Source organism: Ornithorhynchus anatinus, chromosome 4 (assembly GCF_004115215.2).
Source record: "Ornithorhynchus anatinus isolate Pmale09 chromosome 4, mOrnAna1.pri.v4, whole genome shotgun sequence".
Classification (NCBI taxonomy): domain Eukaryota; kingdom Metazoa; phylum Chordata; class Mammalia; order Monotremata; family Ornithorhynchidae; genus Ornithorhynchus; species Ornithorhynchus anatinus.
The window spans coordinates 127,516,517-127,538,907 of record NC_041731.1 but is presented as its reverse complement, the minus strand read 5'-3'; the positions used below and the strand labels follow the sequence as shown (position 1 = coordinate 127,538,907).

Genomic DNA, 22,391 nt, shown 5'->3' with positions numbered 1-22,391 from the left:
TTAGACCGCGAGCCCGTCACTGGGCAGGGACCGACTCTATCTGTTGCCCAGTTGTCCATTCCAAGCGCTTAGCACAGTGCTCCGCACACAGCGAGCGCTCAATAAATACTACCGGACGAAGGAACGAGGAGCTGACAAGGTAGCGGGAGGGCCTTTTTCGACCCGACTTTAAAAAGTACCCCGGGTGGACGGGTGACGTATATTTAACAGGGTTCCCCGGGCAGTCACGGCGTCGCGTTTCACGCCGTGGTGTCCCGGGTGAGGGTTTGATAAAAAAGCGAAATCAATCCCGGTCGGCGAATTCTTTAATCTGGTTATCCAATCCTAGAAAAGAACCACGCGCCCTGCCACGGATTAAAGCTAGAGCGCCTGATTCCCGTTTTCGTTCCTCAAACCGATGAACCGTTCGCCGTCCGTCGCGGCGAAAACCGATTCAAACTGGAGAGCGGCGGCGAACATCCCCAGGTCTGGCCAGACCGCCGAGCCCGTCGGCTCCTGAGACCCGGTGTGGCCTACGCAATACAATTAATTCTGATTAATCACGACTAATTACAATTTTTTAGAGACAATTTCTATGCAAGTAATTCGCCACAGAAGCGTTTCGAACGCTTCAGATCAGGCGAACGTGCCACTTTAATACCCCGTGACGGAGCTAAGGAATCATTCGATCCCCCAGAGCAAAGGCGGGAATAGAAAGGGCAGAGAAAACGTGCTCGACGGGAAACTCTCCTTGAGTGAGCTGGAGAAACGTCGCTGCAGGCAAACACATCTGTTTTACATTTGTTTCGCTTTACAGGGCACCAGTTAAAATGGAGTCCGCTCCCCCAGAATGATTTCTGCCTCCAGTTGATTTAATAATAATCATCATAACGCCGGCATCTGTTAAGCCCTTACTAGGTGCAGAGCACCGTTCTGAGCGCTGGGGGAGATACGGGGTGATCGAGTTGCTCCACGGGGGGCTCCCGGTCTTCATCCCCATTTGACAGATGAGGTCACCGAGGCCCAGAGAAGTGAAGCGACTCGCCCGCAGTCCCACAGCTGCCAGGCGGCAGAGCCGGGGCGTGAACCCGTGACCTCCGCCCCCCAAGCCCGGGCTCTTTCCACCGAGCCGCGCCCCCCCCCCCCCCGCGTGCAGTCGGCACGTTCCGCGCGACGCTGATATCTCCGTACGGCAGTCCGCGGGGACCTCTCGTTAAAACCCCAGCGCTCGGCACAGTGCTTGACACACGGTAAGCGCTAAACAGATAATGTTGGTATTTTGGTATCTCGTCAAGCGCTTACTATGCGCAGAACACCGTTCGAAGCGCTTGGGGAGATACGGGGTCATCAGGTGGTCCCACGGGAGGCTCAGGGTCTTCATCCCCATTTGACAGATGCCGCCATTATCATTAAAAGGCAGTTTTGAGACCGGTGATGAGTGTGTGTCTTGGAGAAGAACCTTCGTAGTTTACCGGGGAAAAATGCCCCCCCGAATCAGTCGAACCATCCATCCTATTTATCGAGCGCTTACCGTACGGCGCGGGACGCTGTATTAGGAGCCCGGGAGAGCACGGCACGACGATACGACGGACGCATCTCCCACCCACGGCGAGCTGACGGTACGGAAGGACTCGCCGTGGGCAGGGGGACGTGTCTCCCAAGCGCTCAGTACGGTGCCTGAACGTAGTAAGCGCCCGGCAAAGCCGAACGGATCGAATAAGTTAAACTCCTAGGAGCTAGTGCAGCCGATTCCCAGAGGAGTCGTCTAGCGTGACCCCTTAGAGTCAACACTTATGTCCGTAACTCACAGACTGTAAATTCACTCATTCGGTCGTCTTCACTGAACGCTTCCTGTGTGCCGAGCACTGTGCTAAGCGCTTGGAGAATACGACTGGGCAGCAGATGGAGACGATCCCCGCCCAGTGACTGGCTCACGGTCTAAATGATTTATTTATATTGATGCCCGTCACCCCCTCCAGACCCTACGCCCGTGGCGGGCAGGGAACTTGTCTGCCGAGAGAAGCAAGCAGGCAGAGGGGCTGGAGCCCGGGCCTGGGAGTCAGAAGGTCACGGGTTCTGATCTCAGCTCCGCCACTTAGCCGCTGTGTGACCTCGGGCAAGTCACTTCCCTCCTCCGAGCCTCGGTTCCCTCATCTGTAAAATGGGGATCGACAGCGTGGGCCCCACGTGGGACAGGGACCGTGTCCATCCCGGTTTGCTTGTCTCTCTCCCGGCCCTCGGGAAAGTGTCGGGCACACAGCGAGCCCTTCACAAGTATTCATTCATTCATTCATTCAATAGCGTCCATTGAGCGCTTGCCATGTGCGGAACACCCTACTGAGCGCTTGGAACGTACAAGTGGGCAACGGGTAGAGACGGTCCCTGCCTTTCGACGGGCTCACGGTCTAATCGGGGGAGACGGGCAGACAAGAACCGTAACTATTACCATCATTATCACTGTTAACTCCGTTGCACTCTCCCAAGCCCTCGTTATCCAGTTCCGCACACCGTCAGGTGCTCAATAAATACCAGACTGACTGACTGACTGCCCGCTTGAAGACAGCGTCGCTGAGGACGCGACGACGTTTATCCCTAACGGTTGATGAGACCCGAGAGAATCACCGAAAGTCACTTCCACACTGGGCAGAAATACATCTGTCATCCGCTTTCCAGACGAAGCGGCGTCTCGATCCTCTTTCACGGCGCCACGACCTTCTTGACGTCCCCGTAAAGTCAGGCCGCTTCTAATTAAAGGCCGACGGGTGGGTCTCTCTGTCGCTTCCGCCTCGATCGATCCGAGCGGCTGCAGCCGGGGCCTGGGAGTCACGAGGCCACGAGATCTAATCCGGGCTCCGTCGCCGGTCTGCTGGGCGACCCCGGGCAAACGTCGTCTTGTTTTTTGTCCGTCCGTCTCCCCCGATCGGACCGTGAGCCCGTCATCGGGCAGGGACCGTCTCTCTCCGTTGCCGAACCGTCCGTCCCAAGCGCTCAGTCCAGTGCTCTGCACGTAGTAAGCGCTCAGGAAATACGACAACGAATGAACGGAAGTCGCTTCACTTCTCATCCGGAAACTGGGGATGGAGACTGGGAACCCCATGCGGGACGGGGACTGTGTCCAACCTAACTTGTATCTACCCAGTGCTTAGAACAGAGTTTGGCACATAGCAAGTGCTTAACAAATACCGTAAGTATTAGAGGAGCAGCGTGGCTCAGCGGAAAGAGCACGGGCCTGGGAGTCAGAGATCGCGGGCTCGAACCCCGGCTCTGCCACTCGTCAGCTGTGGGACTGTGGGCGAGTCACGTAACTTCTCTGTGCCTCAGTTACCTCATCTGGAAAATGGGGATGAAGACCGCGAACCTCCCGTGGGACGACCTGACTAGCTTGCATCTGCCCCAGCGCTTAGGACGGTGCTCTGCACATAGTAAGCGCTTAACCAGTCCCAACATTATTACTACTACTATTATATTTACTGAGCACTTACTGTGTGCAGAGCACTGTACCAAGATCTCGGGAGAGTACGATATAAGAGAGTCGACAGTCACGTTCCCTGCCCACAATAAGCTTAGAGTCTAGAAGGGGAGACCGACATTAATATTTTCTTTGCTCTCCTCTGCTGTCTCCCCCGTTTAGACTGTGAGCCCGTCGTTGGGCGGGGATTGTCTCTCTCTCTCTGTTGCCGAACTGTACATTCCAAACGCTTAGTGCAGTGCTCTGCACACAGTAAGCGCTCAATAAATACGATCGACTGAATGAATGAATGAATGAATGATATCAATAACGTCACCGCATTATCCCAGCATCAGTCATCATCGGGACTGTTGCCGTACTACACTGTTCCAACGTCTCCCTGCTCCTTTTCAGCCGATCGATCGACCCGTCGATCACCGGTATCTATTCAGCACTTAGCCTGTGCAAAGCACTACACTGAGCGCTTTGGGGAATACGACAGAGGTAACAGAAACCATCCCGGCTCTCCAGGAGTTTATAATCTAGCAGGGAGCCGAATGGGAGAGTCGGAAATTTCAGATAGGAAGAAGCAACAGAGTTTAAAGGCAACGATTCGCCTAAAGGGCCACAATTCGGGGGAACTCAAGTGGAAGTGTTAACAATAACAACGTTGGCATCTGTTAAGCGCTCACTATGTGCCGAGCACCGTTCCAAACAGTGTGGTAGATACAGGGCGATCGGGTCGCCCCACGTGAGGCTCACGGTCTTCATCCCCATTTTACAGATGAGATAACTGAGGCACTAAGTGAAGTGAGTTGTCCAAAGTCACACAGCTGACAGGTGGCGGGGCCGGCATCAGAACCCGTGACCTCCCGGGCCGTTGCCACTGAGCCACGCCGCTTCGGCCGTGGGAGGAAGGGTGGGGGGATGAGAGACGAACGGGGCGGGGAGCGCCACGGCCCGGTGGAAAAAGAGGTCTTGGGTTCTAATCCCGGCTCCACCATCTGGCTGCCGTGTCACCTTGGGCAAGTCGCTTCACTCCTTTGGCCTTCGGTTCCCTCGTCTGCAAAACGGGGATTCGATACCTCTTCTCCCTCCTACTCAGGCCGCGAGCCTCACGTGGGGCCTGATCATCTCGAATTGCCCCCCCGCACTCGGTGTCGCGTTCGGCACGGAACGAGGGCTTGACACCCGCCACGATCGCGAAACGAACGAGGGACGGCCTCCTGGGAGAGATGGGATTTCAGAAGGGTCTTGCAAATGGGGACGCGGGTGTTCTGCCGGACGGGAAGTGGGACGGAGTTCTGGGCCAGGAGGGGGGAAGCGGGCAAGAGGTCGGAGGTGAGAGAGAAGGGGAGGGAGCACCGCGAACAGGCTGGCTCGAAAGGAATGAGGAATCCGAGCCGGATCGCGGTGGAGGGGAGTGTAGATAAAGGATGACGCCGGCATCCGTTCAGCGCTCACCGGGTGCCAGGCCCTCCTCTAAGCGCCGGGGTAGATACGAGGGATTTAGGTTGTCCCACGTGGGGCTCGCCGTCTTCATCCCCGTTTTATAGATGAGGCAACTGAGGCCCAGAGCAGCGAAGCGACTTGCCCGAGGTCACACGGCTGACGAGTGGCGGGGGCGGGATTAGAACCGACGACCTCTGACTCCCAAGCCCGGCCTCTTTCCACCGAGCCCCGCTGCTTCCCGTAAAGGATAAGTGATGGGGAGATACTGACGGAACGGCTTAAAGCCGAGGGTAATGACAATGACGGCATTTGTTAAGCACTTACCGTGCGCCAGGCGCCGTACTAAGTGCTGGGGTGGCTACAGACAGATCGAGCTGGACACGGTCCCTGTCCCACGTGGGGCTCGCAGTCTCAATCCCCATTTTACAGTTGACGGTGATGATATCCGACGAGCGCCTACAAGGTGCCAAGCACTGTACTAAGCCCTGAGGTTGATACGAGGGAATCGGGTTGTCCCACGTGGGGCTCACGGTCTTAATCCCCATTTTACAGATGAGGGAACTGAGGGCCAGAGAAGTAAAGGGACTCGCCCAAGGTCACACAGCAGACAAGTGACAGGGCCGGGATTAGAACCCGTGACCCTCTGACTCCCAGGCCCGGGCTCTAGCCGCTACGCCACGCTGCTTCTGTGGTCACAAGAGACTCGGTGTGGCCTAGCGGAAGAGCTTGGGTCAAGCCGTCAGAGGATCTGGATTCTAATCCCGGCTCGGCCGCTCTACGACTTTGGGTAAATCACATACTCCCCCCGTGCCTCGGCTCCCCCGTCCGCAAAATGGGGACTCGACACCCGTTCTCCCTCCTACTTAGACCGTGAGCCCCATGTGGGAGTTGATTCCCTCGTATATAAACCAGGCCAGAATTTAGTACGGTGCTCGGCGGATACGGAGCGCTTAATAAATAGCAAAATTATTACTCTGCTTCTGCCTGATGTAGAAAGGCACGGACAGACGCAGGAGGCTTCTGCAAAGTGGAGAGACCCGAAAAGCATCGGTGTCTTCTAAAAAGGACCTGAGCTGCAGAGGGAAGTTCGGACTGGAGTGGGGAGAGACGGGAGGCAGGGAGGTCAGCGAGGAGGCCGATGCAGACGTCGAGGCGGGAAACGTCGAGAATTTAGATCCAAATAGCTTGGACGGAGATGAAAAGGTAGATTCCGGAGATTCTGCGAAGGAAGAACCGCCGGGCTTTGGTAACCCGCTGTTTCCTCGGGCCCTGGATCTCCTGCCAGGTCCAGACCCGCTCCCTAATTCCACCCACCTGCTTTCTACCTGGGAATCGTTACGTGGCACACGCCCGAGAGCTCGCTTTCGACCACGTCCCGACCTTCCGCCGCCAACCCTTCCGCCTTCCCCGGCCAAACTGGCACAGAGCAAACCAACGGAAGGAAAGAAGGGCACGAGATCGGAGGGAGCCGAGATTTTCTTTCCGGCTCTTCATCACGGTGACCTTTTGCGAGGAGAGATGCGCGCTCGACGGTCTTCTCCTAACGCAATCATAAGAACTGTGTTATGTGTTCTTCCCCTCGACGCTGTTTAGTGCCATCGTTCTCGTCCGTCCGTCTCCCCCGATCAGACCGTGAGCCCGTCAAACGGCAGGGACCGTCTCTATCTGTTGCCGACTTGTTCATCCCAAGCGCCTAGTACAGTGCTCTGCACATAGTAAGCGCTCAATAAATACTATTGAATGAATGAATGAACTGTGGTATTCTGTTAAGTTCAAACCACTGCATATACGTATCCGTATATACCACTGGGGTATATGCAGATTATTCCGGATGGACACGGTCCGCGTCCCTCACAGGGCTCGCAACCTAAGTACGCGGGAGAACCGGTACTGGTCCTCCCATTTTACAGATGAGGCGCGGAAAAGTGAAGTGACCTGCCCCAAATATCACGAGAGACAAGTGGCCGTGCCGGGATTAGACTGTCAGTGGGCAGGGAGCGTTTCTATCTGTCGCCGAACTGTACACTCCAAGCGCTTAGTACAGTGCTCTGCACATAGTAAGCGCTCAATAAGTACCATTGAATGAATGATTAGAAGCCTTCTAGACTGGGAGCCCGTAGTGGGCAGGGATTGTCTCTATTCGTTGCTGAATGGTACTTTCCAAGCGCTTAGCACAGTGCTCCGCACACGGTAAGAGCACAATCAATACGACTGACCGAACGGACGAAGCCAGGCCTCCTGACCCTCCCCCCCCCCCCACTCAGGTTCATTCCACTAAGGCCCGCCGCTTCTCATGTCCAGAGGTCCACCGCGTTAGCAGCCTCTGCCGGATTGTACGGAGACTCCCTCTTCTCTTCTCCCCCCCTCCGGATTTCCCGAAGAGGAGACTAGACGCTGTACCGCGTGGCTCAGCGGAAAGAGCACGGGTTTGGGAGTCGTGGGTTCGAATCCCGGCTCTGCCGCTTGTCAGCTGTGGGACTGCGGGCGAGTCACTTCACTTCTCTGTGCCTCAGTTCCCTCATCTGTCAAATGGGGATGAAGACCGGGAGCCCCACGTGGGACAACCCGATCCCCCCGTCTCTACCTCGGCACTCAGAACAGTGCTCCGCACGTAGTAAGCGCTTAACAGATACTAACATTACTACTAAGCGCTCAGTGCGGCGAGCATACAGTGCTCGATAAATACGATAGGTCTGATCGACTGAGACGCACGTTGACCGACACACTCGAGTCAGCACTTCCGAGCGGCATGAGACAAAGGACGGAAAAGATCCCGGCGCTGCCACTTGTCAGCTGTGTGACTGCGGGCAAGGCACTACTTCACTTCTCTGTGCCTCAGTTCCCTCATCTGTAAAATGGGGATTAACCGTGAGCCCCAGGTGGGACGACCTGATTACCCTCTATTCGTTCATTCCTCCACTCAATAGTATTTATTGAGCGCTTACTATGTGCGGGGCACTGTACTAAGCGCTTGGAACGGACAAATCGGTAACAGATTAGAGACGGTCCCTGCCCTGTGACGGGCTTACGGTCTAACTGGGGGAGAGAGAAAGACAAGAACAGTGGCAATAAACAGAATCAAGGGGAAGACCATCTCATTAAAACAGCAGCAAATAAAGAGAATCAGGAATAAATAGAATCAGGAATCTACCCCAGCGCTTAGAAAGGTGCTCTGCAATAGTAAGCGCTTAACAAATACCCACGATTACTATTTACCTCACGTAATATGTCTTCTTCCGGTATCTTAATTTCCCTTCTCCCCTTCCAGGGTACTGCGGTAGTTTCCAAAACATGTCCGTCGGAGTCCAGATCCTTGAGAAGTCTCAGAGAGTCATCATTCTGAAACACCGAGAGGAATTACGGCGGGTCAGATACAGTAACCCGAACCAGATCGTCACCACCAGCGTGAAGCGCTACCTTGGGCTCGAGCCCCACGTAGGACGAGGACGGCGTTAATGCGTCGATAAATCCTCTTGGCTACATCATCCTCTGGGCTGACCTCCCAGCCTCCCGTCTCTCCCCACGCCAGTCCACGCTTCGCTCCGCTGCCCGGGTCACCGTCCCCCAGAGAGGTTCTGGAAAGTCGCCCCGCTCCTCAGAAAACTCCGGTGGTGGCCCATCCACCTCCGCGTCAAACAGAAACTCCTCACCGTTGGTTTTAAAGCTGTCCACCATCTTGTCCCCTCCTGCCTCACCTCCCTTCTCTCCTCCAACCCGGCTCGCACACTCTAGTGCTCCCTGAGCCTCCATCTCGCCTGTCTCAATGCCCATCCCTGACCCGCGTCCTCCCTCGGGCCTGGTACGTCCTCCCTCCTCGAATCCCAAAGACAATTCCTCTCCCCCCACCCCCATTCAGAGCCTTATTTAAGGCGCATCTGCTCCAAGAAGCCTTCCCCGACTAACCCCTCTGTTCCTCATCTCCCACTCCCTTCTGCATCTTCCTGACTTGCTTCCTTTGCTCTTCCCCCCCTCCCAACCCCACAGCGCTTATAATAATAATGATAATGTTGGTATTTGTTAAGCGCTTACTATGTGCCGAGCACCGTTCTAAGCGCTGGGGTAGACACAGGGGAATCAGGTCGTCCCACGTGGGGCTCACAGTCTTCATCCCCATTTTACGGATGAGGTCACTGAGGCACCGAGAAGTGAAGTGACTTGCCCACAGTCACACAGCTGACGAGTGGCCGAGCCGGGATTCGAACCCATGACCTCCGACTCCAAAGCCCGGGCTCTTTCCACTGAGCCACGCTGCTTATATTCATCCCCGTCACTTTATTTATTCGATGTCTGTCTCCCCGCCTCTAGGCTGCACGCTTGTCGCGGGCAGGGACTGTCCACTGCTCATTGCTGAATTACACTCCCCCAAGTGCTTAGTACAGTGCTCCGCGCACAGTAAGAGCTCAATAAATACGACTGAATGAACAAACGACTGTGTCCACTTTATCTTCCATTTCCCCCAGTGCTTGGTACAGTGCTTGGCACTTAAGCTCTTAACAAATATCAAAATGAGTATGATGATGATTATTGCTGGTTATTCGGTATGGTGTCTTCTTTCAATAATGTCGGTATCTGTTAAGCGATCTGTTACTGTGTGCCGAGCACCGTTCTAAGCGCTGGGCTACACACAGGGTCATCAGATTGCCCCACGTGAGGCTCACAGTCTTAATCCCCATTTTACAGATGAGGGAACTGAGGCACAGAGAGGTTAAGCGACTTTGATTTATTATTGATTAAAGAGCCTTTATAAAATCCTGAAATTCATACCGCTATAAAGAAGTTGGTTTAGAACACCCTAGAGAACGAAGGAAATCTCTGAAGGATTACAGATGGGAACTGCCAAAAAGAGGAAAGCAGAGAATACAACCAGAGGGCAAATTCTGCCGTAATCCGAAAGTCTTCCTTTCGCGAACGGTAGAGGCGTGGGTCTCTCGAAGCTGTGGATCGACCCAACGTTTTGAGTTACAAAAGAATCGGAGAACACTTCCCCAAACCAATTTTTAAATAATATTTTACAGAACCGACCGTAACAAACACATACGCCAGGATTTTTAACAGCAAAAGGCGGTAAAAATGATTTGCCCGCTGAAACACTCCTCCCATAGTCTCATTTTATGATCCCGTGCTCATTATAAATTTATATGCAGCTGGTGAAAAATGTTTCACTGAATGCCCTCCTTACACAGGCTGGAAGAAATGAATAAGATTCCCCATAGTTTAAAATTTTTCTTTCTTTTCGTCCCGTTAGATCTTTTTCCAACAGGGTGGGCGATCCTCGATTAGTCCTCTGTGCTCACTGGGGTGTTTGTTAGGTGCTCACTAGGTGCCTAGTGCTTACAGGTGCCAGTCTTTTAGACCGCGAGCCCGTCGTTGGGCGGGGATCGTCTCTATCTGTTGCCGAATTGTACATCCCAAGCGCCTAGTACAGGGATCTGCAAACTGTAAACGCTCAATAATTCGGACCCCATTCCCGATCGTCTTATAAAAAGTATCTCCCCTTCCCTCCTCCTCTCCCTAACTTCCATCTTTAACCACACGGTCTCCAAGGGCTTCTCCCCCTCTGCCTTCGAACGTGCCCACGTCTCCCCCATCCTAAGAAACCCCTCTCTCGACCCCACCTCCCCTTCCAGTCATCGTCCTATCTCCCTCCTACCCTTCCTTTCCAAACTCCCAAAATGAGTCGTCTACACCGTCTGCCTTGAATTCCTCAACTCCGACTCTCTCCCGGACCCCCTCCGATCTGGCTTCCGTCCCCTCCCCTCCACCCGTGACCTCCTTCTCGCCAAATCCGACGGCTCCTACTCTATCCTAATCCTCCTCCTCCTCTCAGGTACCTCTGACACTGTGGACCATCCCCTCCTCCTCGACACATTATCCGACCTCGGCTTCACAGACTCCGTCCTCTCCCGGTTCTCCTCTCATCTCTCTGGCGGGTCATTCTCGGTCTCCTCCGCGGGCTCCTCCTCCCCCTCCCATCCTCTGACCGTAGGGGTTCCTCAAGGGTCAGTTCTCGGCCCTCTTCCGTTCTCCGTCTACAATCACTCCCTCGGTGAACTCATCGGCTCCCACGGCTTCGACTTCCATCTCGACGCAGATGACACCCGGATCTACATCTCTTCCCCTGTCCTCTCTCCCTCCCTCCGGGCTGGTATCTCCTCCTGCCTTGAGGACGTCGCCTCCCGGATGTCTGCCCACCTAAAACTCAACGTGTCCAAGACCGAGCTCCTTATCTTCCCTCCCAAACCCTGTCCCCTCCCTGACTTTCCCGTCACTGTGGACGGCAGGACCATCCTTCCCGTCCCAGAGGCCCGCCACCTCGGTGTCATCCTTGACTCTGCTCTCATTCACCTCACGCAACCGATCCGCCCGAAAACCTTCCGGTCTCACCTTCCTCACCGAGACGTGCCCTTTCCTCTCTATCTCCTTGCTGGTACAACCTCTCGCATTATCCCGACTGGAATATTGCGTCGTCCTTCTCTCCGATCTCCCTTCCTCCCGGCTCTCCCCGCTCCGGTCTATTCTTCACTCCGCTTCCCGGCTCATCTTCCCGCAGAAACGCTCTGGGCCCGTCACTCCCCTCCTTAAAAACCCCAGTGGTTGCCTATCGACCTTCGCACGAAGCAAAAACTCCTCCCTCTTGGCTTGAGAACTCTTCATCCCCTCGCCCCCTCCTACCTCTCCTCCCTTCCCTCTTTCCACCGCCCACCCCGCGCGCTCCGCTCCTCCGCCGCCCGCCTCCCCGCCGTCCTCGCCCGTCCCGCCGTCGACCCCCGGGCCGCGTCCTCCCGCGGTCCCGGAAGGCCCTCCCTCCTCACCTCCGCCCAACTCATTCTCTTCCCCTCTTCGAAGCCCTACTGAGAGCTCACCTCCTCCGGGAGGCCTTCCCACACTGAGCCCTCCCCCCCTTTCCCTCTGCCCCTCCTCCCCTCCCCACTGCCGCTACTGACTCCCTCTGCTCTATCCCCTTCCCCTCCCCACAGCACTTGCGTATATTTGTACATATTATTTATTACTCTATTTTATTAACGATGTATATATATCTATGACTCTATTTTGATGGCATCGATGCCTGTCTACTTGTTCCGTTTGGCTTTGTCGCCCTTTTAGACTGCGAGCCCGTCGCTGGGCAGGGATTGTCTCCGTCTGTTGCTGAATTGTACATTCCCAACGCTCAGTACAGTGCTCTGCACACAGTAAGCGCTCAATAAATGCTACTGAATGAATGAAATACGACCGGACAACTGAATGAATGCCAAGCACACTTTTAACACTCGATATTCTCCCACACTTGATATTCTCCCCACCCTCAGCCCCACAGCACTTAGGTACAGCTCCGTCTCCCTCCTCTAAACTCTACGTTTCTTGTGGGGAGGAAAAAGGTCTACACACTCCTCTGTACTATGCTCTGATGTCGAATTGTACATTCCAAGCGATTAGTACACTGCTCTGCACATAGTAAGCGCTCAATAAATACTACTGAATGAATAAATGAATGCTCTCCCACGCGCTCGGTAAGCGTTCGGTAAATACCGCTGATTGAGTGATGGACACCCAGGTTCAGTACTTCAATAAAACTCAACATACAGACTCGGAGTATACGCCAAACCACGTATCCTAATCCTGTCCCTTTTACCTTGACGACATTGCTAAAATTCCCCCTCCCCTCTCCATCCAAGCCGCCGTGATGCTGATCCAAGAGCTTATTCATTCAATAGTATTTATTGAGCGCTTACTATGTGCAGAGCACTGGACTAAGCGTTTGGAATGGACAATTCGGCGACAGACTGAGACAATCCCTGCCCAACGAGGAGCTCACAGTCTGATGGGGGGAGACGGACGGCTGAGCAAAACAAAACAAAAACGAGAAACATCATCATGATAAATAGAATGAAAGGGATGGACACCTCATTAACAAAATAAATAGGATCACTCATTTATTCATTCAGTAGTATTTACTGAGTGCTTACTGTGCAGGACACTGTACTAAGCGCTTGGAATGTATAATTGGGCAACAGATAGAGACAATTCATTCATTCATTCAATGGTATTCACTGAGCGCTTATTGCGTGCAGAGCACTGAACTAAGCGCTTGGAATGGAAAATTCGGCAACATAGAGACAACTCATTCATTTAATCGTATTTATTGAGCGCTTACTGGGTGCAGAGCACTGTCCTAAGCGCTCGGAGTCTACAGTTCACTCATTCGTTCATTCGATCGTAGTGATCGAGCCCTGACTGTGTGCAGAGCACTGTCCTAAACGCTTGGAATGGACAAATCGGCAACGGATAGAGACAATTCATTCATTCGATGGTATTTATCGAGCACTATGTGAGGAGCACTGTCCTAAGCGCTTAGCATGGACAATTCGGGCAACAGGTAGTGACAATTCATTCATTCAACGGTATTTTTTGAGCGCTCACTATGTGCAGAGCACTGTCCTAAGCGCTTGGAATCTACACTTCGGCAACAGAGACCATTCATTCATTCATTCGACGGTATTTATTGAGCGCTTGCTGTGTGCAGAGCACTGGGCTAAGCGCTAGGGAATGGACAATTCAGGCAACAGACAGAGCCCATTCATTCATTCAACGGTATTTATTGAGCGCTGTGCGCAGAGCACCGTCCTCAGCGCTTGGAGTCTACAATTTATCCATTCATTCTATGGCATTTATTGAGCGCTATGTGCAGAGCACTGTCCTAAGCGCTTAGCAGGGACAATTCGGGCAACAGGTAGAGACCATTCATTCATTCAGAGGTATTTATTGAGCGCTTACTATGTGCAGAGCACTGTCCTCAGCGCTTGGAGTCTACAATTTATCCATTCAATGGTATTTATCGAACGCTGTGTGCAGAGCACTGTCCTAAGCGCTTGGCGTCTACAATTTATCCATTCATTCAACGGTATTTATCGAGCGCTGTGTGCAGAGCACTGTCCTAAGCGCTTGGAGCCTACAATTTACCCATTCATTCAAGGGTATTTATTGAGCACTGACTGTGTGCAGAGCACTCTCCTTAGCGCTTGCTCTACAATTTACCCATTCATTCAATGGTATTTATCGAGCGCTATGTGCAGAGCACTGCCCTAAGCGCTTGGTCTACAATTTATCCATTCATCCAATGGTATTTATCGAGCGCTGACTATGTGCAGAGCACCGTCCTAAGCGCTTGGAGTCTACAATTTACCCATTCATTCAATGATATTTATCGAGCGCTGTGTGCAGAGCACCGTCCTAAGCGCTTGGAGTCTACCATTTATGCATTCAAGGGTATTTATGGAGCGCTATGTGCAGAGCACCGTCTTAGGCGCTTGGTCTACAATTTATGCATTCGTTCAACGGTATTTATGGATCGCTATGTGCAAAGCACTGTCCTAAGCGCTTGGAGTCTACAATGTACGCATTCATTCAAGGGTATTTATGGAGCGCTATGTGCAGAGCACCGTCTTAAGCGCTTGGTCTACAATTTATCCATTCATTCAATGGCATTTATGGAGCGCTATGTGCACAAGCACCGTCCTAAGCGCTTGGAGTCTACAATTTATGCATTCAACGGTATTTATCGAGCGCTATGTGTACAGCACTGTCCTAAGCGCTTAGAGTCTACAATTTATGCATTCATTCAACGGTATTTATTGATCGCTATGTGCAAAGCACCGTCCTAAGCGCTTGGAGTCTACAATTTATGCATTCATTCCAGGGTATTTATGGAGCGCTATGTGCAGAGCACCGTCTTAGGCGCTTGGTCTACAATTTATCCATTCGTTCAATGGTATTTATGGAGCGCTACGTGCACAGCACCGTCCTAAATGCTTAGAGTCTACAATGGATGCATTCATTCAACGGTATTTATGGATGGCTATGTGCACAGCACCGTCCTAAGCGCTTGGAGTCTAAATGGATGCATTCATTCAAGGGTATTTATGGAGCGCTATGTGCAGAGCACCGTCTTAAGCGCTTGGTCTACAATTTATCCATTCATTCAATGGCATTTATGAAGCGCTATGTGCACAGCACCGTCCTAAGCGCTTGGAGTCTACCATTTATGCATTCAACGGTATTTATCGAGCGCTATGTGCACAGCACTGTCCTAAGCGCTTGGAGTCTACAATGTATGCGTTCATTCAAGGGTATTTATCGAGCGCTATGTGCAGAGCACCGCCCTAAGCGCTTGGAATCTACAATTTATCCATTCGTTCAACGGTATTTATGGAGCGCTACGTGCACGGCACCGTCCTAAGCGCTTGGAGTCTACAATGGATGCATTCATTCAACGGTATTTATGGATGGCTATGTGCACAGCACCGTCCTAAGCGCTTGGAGTCTACAATGGATGCATTCATTCCAGGGTATTTATGGAGCGCTATGTGCAGAGCACCGTCTTAAGCGCTTGGTCTACAATTTATCCATTCGTTCAATGGTATTTATGGAGCGCCACGTGCACAGCACCGTCCTAAGCGCTTAGAGTCTACAATGGATGCATTCATTCAACGGTATTTATGGATGGCTATGTGCAGAGCACCGTCTTAAGCGCCTGGTCTACAATTTATCCATTCGTTCAACGGTATTTATGGAGCGCCACGTGCACAGCACCGTCCTAAGCGCTTAGAGTCTACAATGGATGCATTCATTCCAGGGTATTTATGGAGCGCTATGTGCAGAGCACCGTCTTAAGCGCTTGGTCTACAATTTATCCATTCGTTCAATGGTATTTATGGAGCGCCATGTGCACAGCACCGTCCTAAGCGCTTAGAGTCTACAATGGATGCATTCATTCAACGGTATTTATGGATGGCTATGTGCACAGCACCGTCCTAAGCGCTTAGAGTCTACAATGGATGCATTCATTCAAGGGTATTTATGGAGCGCCATGTGCACAGCCCCGTCCTAAGCGCTTAGAGTCTACAATGGATGCATTCATTCATTCAAGGGTATTTCTGGAGCGCTCCGTGCAGAGCACCGCCCCACGCGCTTAGAGTCTACAATTTACCCCTCGATTCAAGGGTATCTATCGAGCGCTGACCGTGTGCAGAGCAGCCCCGTCCTAGCTGCCGGGAAGGGACGACCGGGGGAGCGAGGGAGCCCGTCCCTTTGGGCGTGCGGGGGAGCGCAGCGTCAAGCCGAGGGTGCGCGCGGTCCCCACCTGTGCGCGTGGGAGGGTCCGGAGGGCTGCGCGGAGGCGTCGTGGGAGGCTGCGGAGGAGCAGCGCGGCGCAGGCGGCCCCCAGCAGGGCCCCCAGCAGCAGCGCCGGCAGCAGCGGGGGCAGCGGGGACACCGGCCCGTCCCGCCCGGACCCGGACCCGGACTCGGACCCGGACCCGCCCCGCCGCAGCCGCACGGCCTCCCGACAGCCGCCCGCCGCCCCCGCCGCCATGGCCGCCCCGCCGGCTCCCTCCCGCCCCGGACGCCCGCTCCGCGCAGGCGCAGTGCTCACCCCGCCCGCTCCGCGCAGGCCCAGTCCGCGCCCCGCCCGCTCCGCGCAGGCCCAGTGCTCACCTTGCCTCCGGGCTTGCCCACACCTCATACCGCTCTCTCCGCGCAGGCCCAGTCCTCACCTTGCCTCCACCCAGCCCTCACACCGCCCTCTCTGCGCATGCCCAGGCCCCGCACCGCCTCCGTGCTTGCCCGTACTTCACACGGTCCGCTCCGCGCAGGCCCAGCACTCACTCGCCTCGCCCTTCTGCGCATGCCCGGTCCCGGCACTTTGCAAGCCCCTCCCCTACCGTCCCGATACGGCCCGCTCCGCGCATGCCCAGTCCTCACACTGCCTCCGCGCTTGCCCCTATTGCATACCCCCCGCTCTGCGCACGCGCGGGCCCCGCACTGCCCGGTGCTTGCCCAGCCCGGACACCGCCCGCTCCGCGCATGCCTAATCCTCAACACCGCCTCCGTCCTTGCCCATACTTCATAACCCCACCTCCTCGCTCTGCGCATGCGCGGTCCTCACATCGCCTCCGTGCTTGCCCATACCTCCCTCTCTGCGCATGCGCGGTCCTCACACTGCCCCCATCCTTGCCCAGTCCCCATACCACCCGCCTCCATAATAATGTTGGTATTTGTTAAGCGCTTACTATGTGCCGAGCACTGATCTAAGCGCTGGGGTAGACCCGGGGGAATCAGGTTGTCCCACGTGGGGCTCACAGTCTTCATCCCCATTTTACAGATGAGGTCACTGAGGCCCAGAGAATAATAATAATAATAATGTTGGTATTTGTTAAGCGCTTACTATGTGCCGAGCACTGTTCTAAGCGCTGGGGGAGACACGGGGGAATCAGGTTGTCCCACGTGGGGCTCACAGTCTTCATCCCCATTTTACAGATGAGGCCACTGAGGCACGGAGAAGTGAAGTGACTTGCCCACAGTCACACAGCTGACAAGTGGCAGAGCAGGGATAAGTGCTGTGGGCCTGAGAGGGGGGGATGGATTGAATGAAGCCGCGTGGCTCAGTGGAAAGAGCCCGGGCTTTGGAGTCAGAGGTGATGGGTTCGAATCCCGACTCTGCCACTTGTCCGCTGTGTGACTGTGGGCAAGTCACTTCACTGCTCTGGGCCTCAGTTCCCTCATCTCTAAAATGGGGATGAAGACTGGGAGCCTCACGTGGGACAACCTGATTACCTCGTATCCACCCCAACGCTTAGAACAGTGCTCTGCACATAGTAAGCGCTGAACAAATACCAACATTATTATAAAGGGACCAAATCAGGGCGAGGCAGAAGGGAGTAATAGTAATAATAACAATAATGTTGGTATTTGTTAAGTGCTTACTATAATAATGTTGGTATTTGTTCAGCGCTTAGTATGTGCAGAGCACTGTTCTAAGCACTGGGGTAGATACAGGGTGATGGGGTTGTCCCACGTGAGGCTCACAGTTAATCCCCATTTTCCAGAGGAGGTAACCGAGGCAAAGAGAAGTGAAGCGACTTGCCCACAGTCACACAGCCGACAAGTGGCCGAGCCTGGATTCGAACCCACGACCGACATGACAGTGCTATGTGCAGAGCACTGTTCTAAGCGCTGGGGGAGATACAGGGTCATCAGGTTGTCCCACGTGAGGCTCGCCATCTTAATGCCCATTTTACAGATGAGGTCACTGAGGCCCAGAGAAGTGAAGTGACTGGCCCACAGTCACACAGCTGACAAGAAGAGGAATGGTGGGGCTTAGTCAGGGAAGGCCTCTTGGAGGAGATGGGCCTTCAATAAGGCTTTGAAGGAGGGGGAGAGTCATCGTCTGTCTGCTATGAGGAGGGAAGGCGTTCCAGGCCAGAGGGAGGACGGAGGCCAGGGTTTTGCGGCGAAATGGATAATAATGATAATAATGTTGGTGTTTGTTAAGCGCCTACTATGTGCCGAGCACCGTTCTAAGCGCTGGGGTAGACCCAGGGGAATCGGGTTGTCCCACGTGGGGCTCCCAGTCTTCATCCCCATTTTACAGATGAGGGAACTGAGGCACCGAGAAGTGAAGTGACTTGCCCACAGTCCCACAGCCGCCAAGCGGCAGAGCCGGGGTTCGAACCCATGACCTCTGACTCCAAAGCCCCGGCTCTTTCCAGTGAGAGGGAGGCCCAGTGAGGAGGCGAGCGGCACCAGAGGAGCGGAGTGTGCCGGCTGGGCTGAAGGAGGAGAGAAGGGAGGTGAGGTGGGAGCGGGGAAAGGGGCTCGACCGCATATATCTTCATCACCCTATTTATTTTGTTTAATGAGATGTACATCACCCTGATTCTATTTATTTGCTATTGTTTTAATGAGATGTTCTTCCCCTCGACTCTATTTGTTGCCCTTGTTCTTGTCTGTCTGTCTCCCCCCTGAAAGCCCATCAGAGGGCAGGGACCGTGTCTATCCGTTGCCGATTTGTCCATTCCAAGCGCTTAGTACAGCGCTCTGCACATAGTAGGCGCTCAATAAATACTATTGAATGAATGAATGGACCGCTTTAAAGTCGAGAGTGAGGAGTTTTTTGCCTGATGTGGAGGTGAATGAGCAACCCCTGGAGGTTCTCGAGGAGTGGGGAGTCGTGTCCTGAACGTTTCTGTAGAAAGATGATCCGGGCAGCAGAGTGAAGCATGGACTGGTGTGGGGAGAGGCGGGAGGCAGGGAGGTCAGGGAGGAGGCGGATGCAATAATCCAGGCGGGAGAGGATGAGCGCGGCTCTGTGGAAAGAGCACGGGCTTTGGAGTCAGAGGGCATGGGTTCGAATCCCGGCTCTGCCACTTGTCAGCTGTGGGACTGTGGGCAAGTCACTTCACTTCTCTGTGCCTCAGTTACCCCGTCTGTAAAATGGGGATGAAGACCGGGAGCCCCACGTGGGACAACCTGATTCCCCTGTGTCTACCCCAGTGCTTAGAAGGGTGCTCTGCGCATAGTCAACGCTTAACAAACACCAACATTATTATTATTATTATTATTGTTATGAGTGATTAGAGTAACATGGTAGCGGTTCGGATGGAGAGGAGAGGACGGATATAAACGATGTTGTGAAGGTGGAACCGACAGGATTTAGTGACGGATTGGATAGGCGGGTTGAATAAGAGAGAGGAGTCAGTGATGACGCCAAGGTTAGGGGCTTGTTTGTTCATTCGATCTTATCTATTAAGCACTTACTGTGTGCGGAGCACGGTGCTAAATATTAATACTAAGTACTTATTGACACCGTGGCCGTCTACTAATACTAAGTACTCATACTTAGTATTTAAGTATTGAAGCAGCGTGGGTGAGTGGAAAGAGCACGGGCTTGGGAGTCAGAGTTGTGGGTTCTAATGCCGCTTCCCCACTTGTCTGCTGCGTGACCTTGGGCAAGTCACTTCATTTCTCTGTGTCTCAATTAGCTCATCTGTAAAATGGGGATGAAGACTGTGAGCCCTATGTTGTAATCAGGTGAATACCCCAGCACTTAGGACAGTGCTTGACATATAGTAAGTGTTAAACAAGTACCATTTAAAAAAAAATACTAAGTACTAATACAAATTGTCAACTCTATGGTCTTTCCATTGACAATGTAGGGATCCGAAAGCTGGATAGTGAAAAAACAGGAGAAGGAACTTCAATGCTTTTGAAATGTGGTGTCGGAGAAGGCTTTTGCGAATACCAAGGACGGCCCGAAAAACAAACAAATGGATTTTGGAGCAAATTAAACATTAAGTGGTCTTGGGAAGGCCAAATGACTCGACTCAGATTAGCATATTTTGGACACATCATCAGGAGGACTAATTCTCTGGAGAAAACACTGATGCCAGGAAAAGTCCCGGGAAAATGGGGAAGAGGCAGACCTGCAGCTAGACGGATAGAAACCGTAGCAACTATAACCCAAGAACCGTTAGAAAGGTTGAGGATGACGGCAGAGGACGGGATGTTGTAGAGAAAGTCCATCCGTGGAATCGGAAACAACTCGACGACACAATAATAACAATAAATTTGAAGTGACAGGAGGACATCCAAATAGAGGTGCCCCGAAGGCAAGAAGAAATGAGAGACTGGAGAGAGGGAGAGAGACCAGGGCCGGAGATGCAGATTTGGGAATCATCTGCCTAGAGGTGGGAATTAAAGCTGGGTGAGCGAATGAGTTCTCCAAGGGAGTGGGTGCAGAAGGAGACCCACAACTGAACCTTGAGGGACCCCCACAGTTGGGGGTGGGAGGCAGAGGAGGAGCTCGCGAAGGAGACTGAGAATGAGCGGCCGGAGAGATAGGAGGAGAATCAGCGGAGGACAGTGTCAGCAGAGCTGAGGTTGGAGAGCATTTCCAGGAGAAAGGGATGGTCGAGAAGGATTAGCATGAAGTAGACACCATCAGATTTGACAAAAAGAAGGTCATCGGTGACCTTTGAGAGGGCAGTGTCTGTGGAGGGAAGGGGATGGAAACCAGATTGGCGGGGGGGGGGGGGTCAAGGAGAGACTTAAAGGAGAGGAATTTAGGACAGCAGGTGTAGACAATTCGCTCACAGAGTTTGGAGAGGAATGATAGGCGGGGGATAGGGAGATTAGTGCAGGCAGCCGGGGAGTCAAAGGAGGGTTTTTTCAGGATAAGGGAGGCCTGGGCACGACTGAAAGCAGTAAGGAAGAAGCCATCGGAGAGCGAACGGTCAAAGATGGCAGTTAGGGAGGGAAGGAGGGAGGGGGCAAGCTTTTCGATGAGGTGCATGGGGTAGGATGCACAGGTGGAGGGGGTGGATTTGGAGAGAAGGCAGGAGATCTCCTCTAGAGACACCGCTGGGAAGGATGGGAGAGTTGAAGAAGGGGCCCAAAGGTGGGAGAGACTGAGGAGGGGCAGAGGAGATTTTAGGGAGCTCACACTTGATGGTGTTAATTTTCTTAATGAAGTAGATGGCCAGTTCACTGGGGAAACGGGATGGGAGAGGCAGGGGGAAAGGCAGTCTGAGGAGGGAATTAAACATCTGGAACAACCGGCGAGGGCGATGGGCACGAGTGTCAATAAGGGTGGAGAAATAATCTTGGTGGGCAGAGTCAAAGCACGCAAGGAAAAATGGGATGAGATCAGCCCGATATTCAGATTTCAGCACTCTGCGGCTCCAACACGGAGCACAGGAGGAGGACCGGGCAGGTGATCCAGGGATGTGGGTTAATGGTACGAGATCGACGGAAGGATAGGGGAGCCAGTGAGATGAGTCCAGTAGAGAGGGTGGTGTTGAGAGGGGCTATTTGGTCATCAAGGGAAGGTAGCTTGGGTCTGGAGGCTAAATGGGGCACGATGAGTTGAGAAAACTGGATGGGCTCTAAAAATCGGAGGTCTCTGCAGGGGAACAGTACAGATGTATAATAATGATAAATAGTAACGTTGGTATTTGTTAAGCACTTACTACGTGCAGAGCACTGTTCTAAGCGCTGGGGGAGATACAGGGGCATCAGGTTGTCCCACGTGGGGCTCACGGTCTTAATCCCCATTTTACAGATGAGAGAACTGAGGCCCAGAGAAGTGAAGCGACTCGCCCACAGTCACACAGCTGGCAAGCGGCAGAGCCGGCATTCGAACCCATGACCTCTGACTCCCAAGCCCGGACTCTTCCGCGCGTGGAAGAGAAGGCAGGGGAGGAGGCCATGGTCGGATAGAGGGATTTCAGACTTGGTGAGGGTAGAGACTGCGCAGCGGTTAGAGAGGACGAGACGGAGCGCGCGACCAAGTCGGTGAGCGGGCGAGGTGGGGTGGAGCGGGAGGTCGGCGGAGTTGAGGACTGGCAGAAGCTGGGCAGCAGAGGGGTCACCCGGAAAATCTAGGGGGATATTGAACTCCCCAAGGATCAATGTGGGCCTAGAGAAAGACAGAAGGAATGTGAGAAAGGGATCGGAATGGTTAAAGAAAGTGGCGGTGGGACCGGAGTCTGACGTCGAGGTGGATGCCCCGGGCTTCCGAGGAAGGGCAAGAGAAGGGGTGGGGGGGAGATGGAATGGGGTCAGAGCAGCAGTGGGCCACCAGAAGGACCCTCACACCTCCTCCTCCTCCTCCTTCCCCATTGTCCCTCTGTCCCGAGGCCGGTGGCCTTGGGAACCCAGCTGGAGGGTGAGGGGGGCT

The 22,391-nt window shown here is 53.6% G+C and overlaps 1 protein-coding gene across 1 annotated transcript in view; it reads right to left on the bottom strand.

The window, feature by feature from the left end:
- The window catches only part of EVC (EvC ciliary complex subunit 1), an 82,058-nt gene extending 65,811 nt beyond the window's left edge, over positions 1-16,247 (bottom strand). The window contains exons 1-2 of the mRNA XM_029063591.1: positions 16,017-16,247; positions 8,096-8,218 (exon numbers count right to left, since the gene is read on the bottom strand). Of these exons, the coding sequence (XP_028919424.1) occupies positions 8,096-8,218; positions 16,017-16,247 (354 nt within the window). The remainder of the gene's footprint in view (positions 1-8,095; positions 8,219-16,016) is intronic.
- Positions 16,248-22,391: the final 6,144 nt, after the last annotated feature.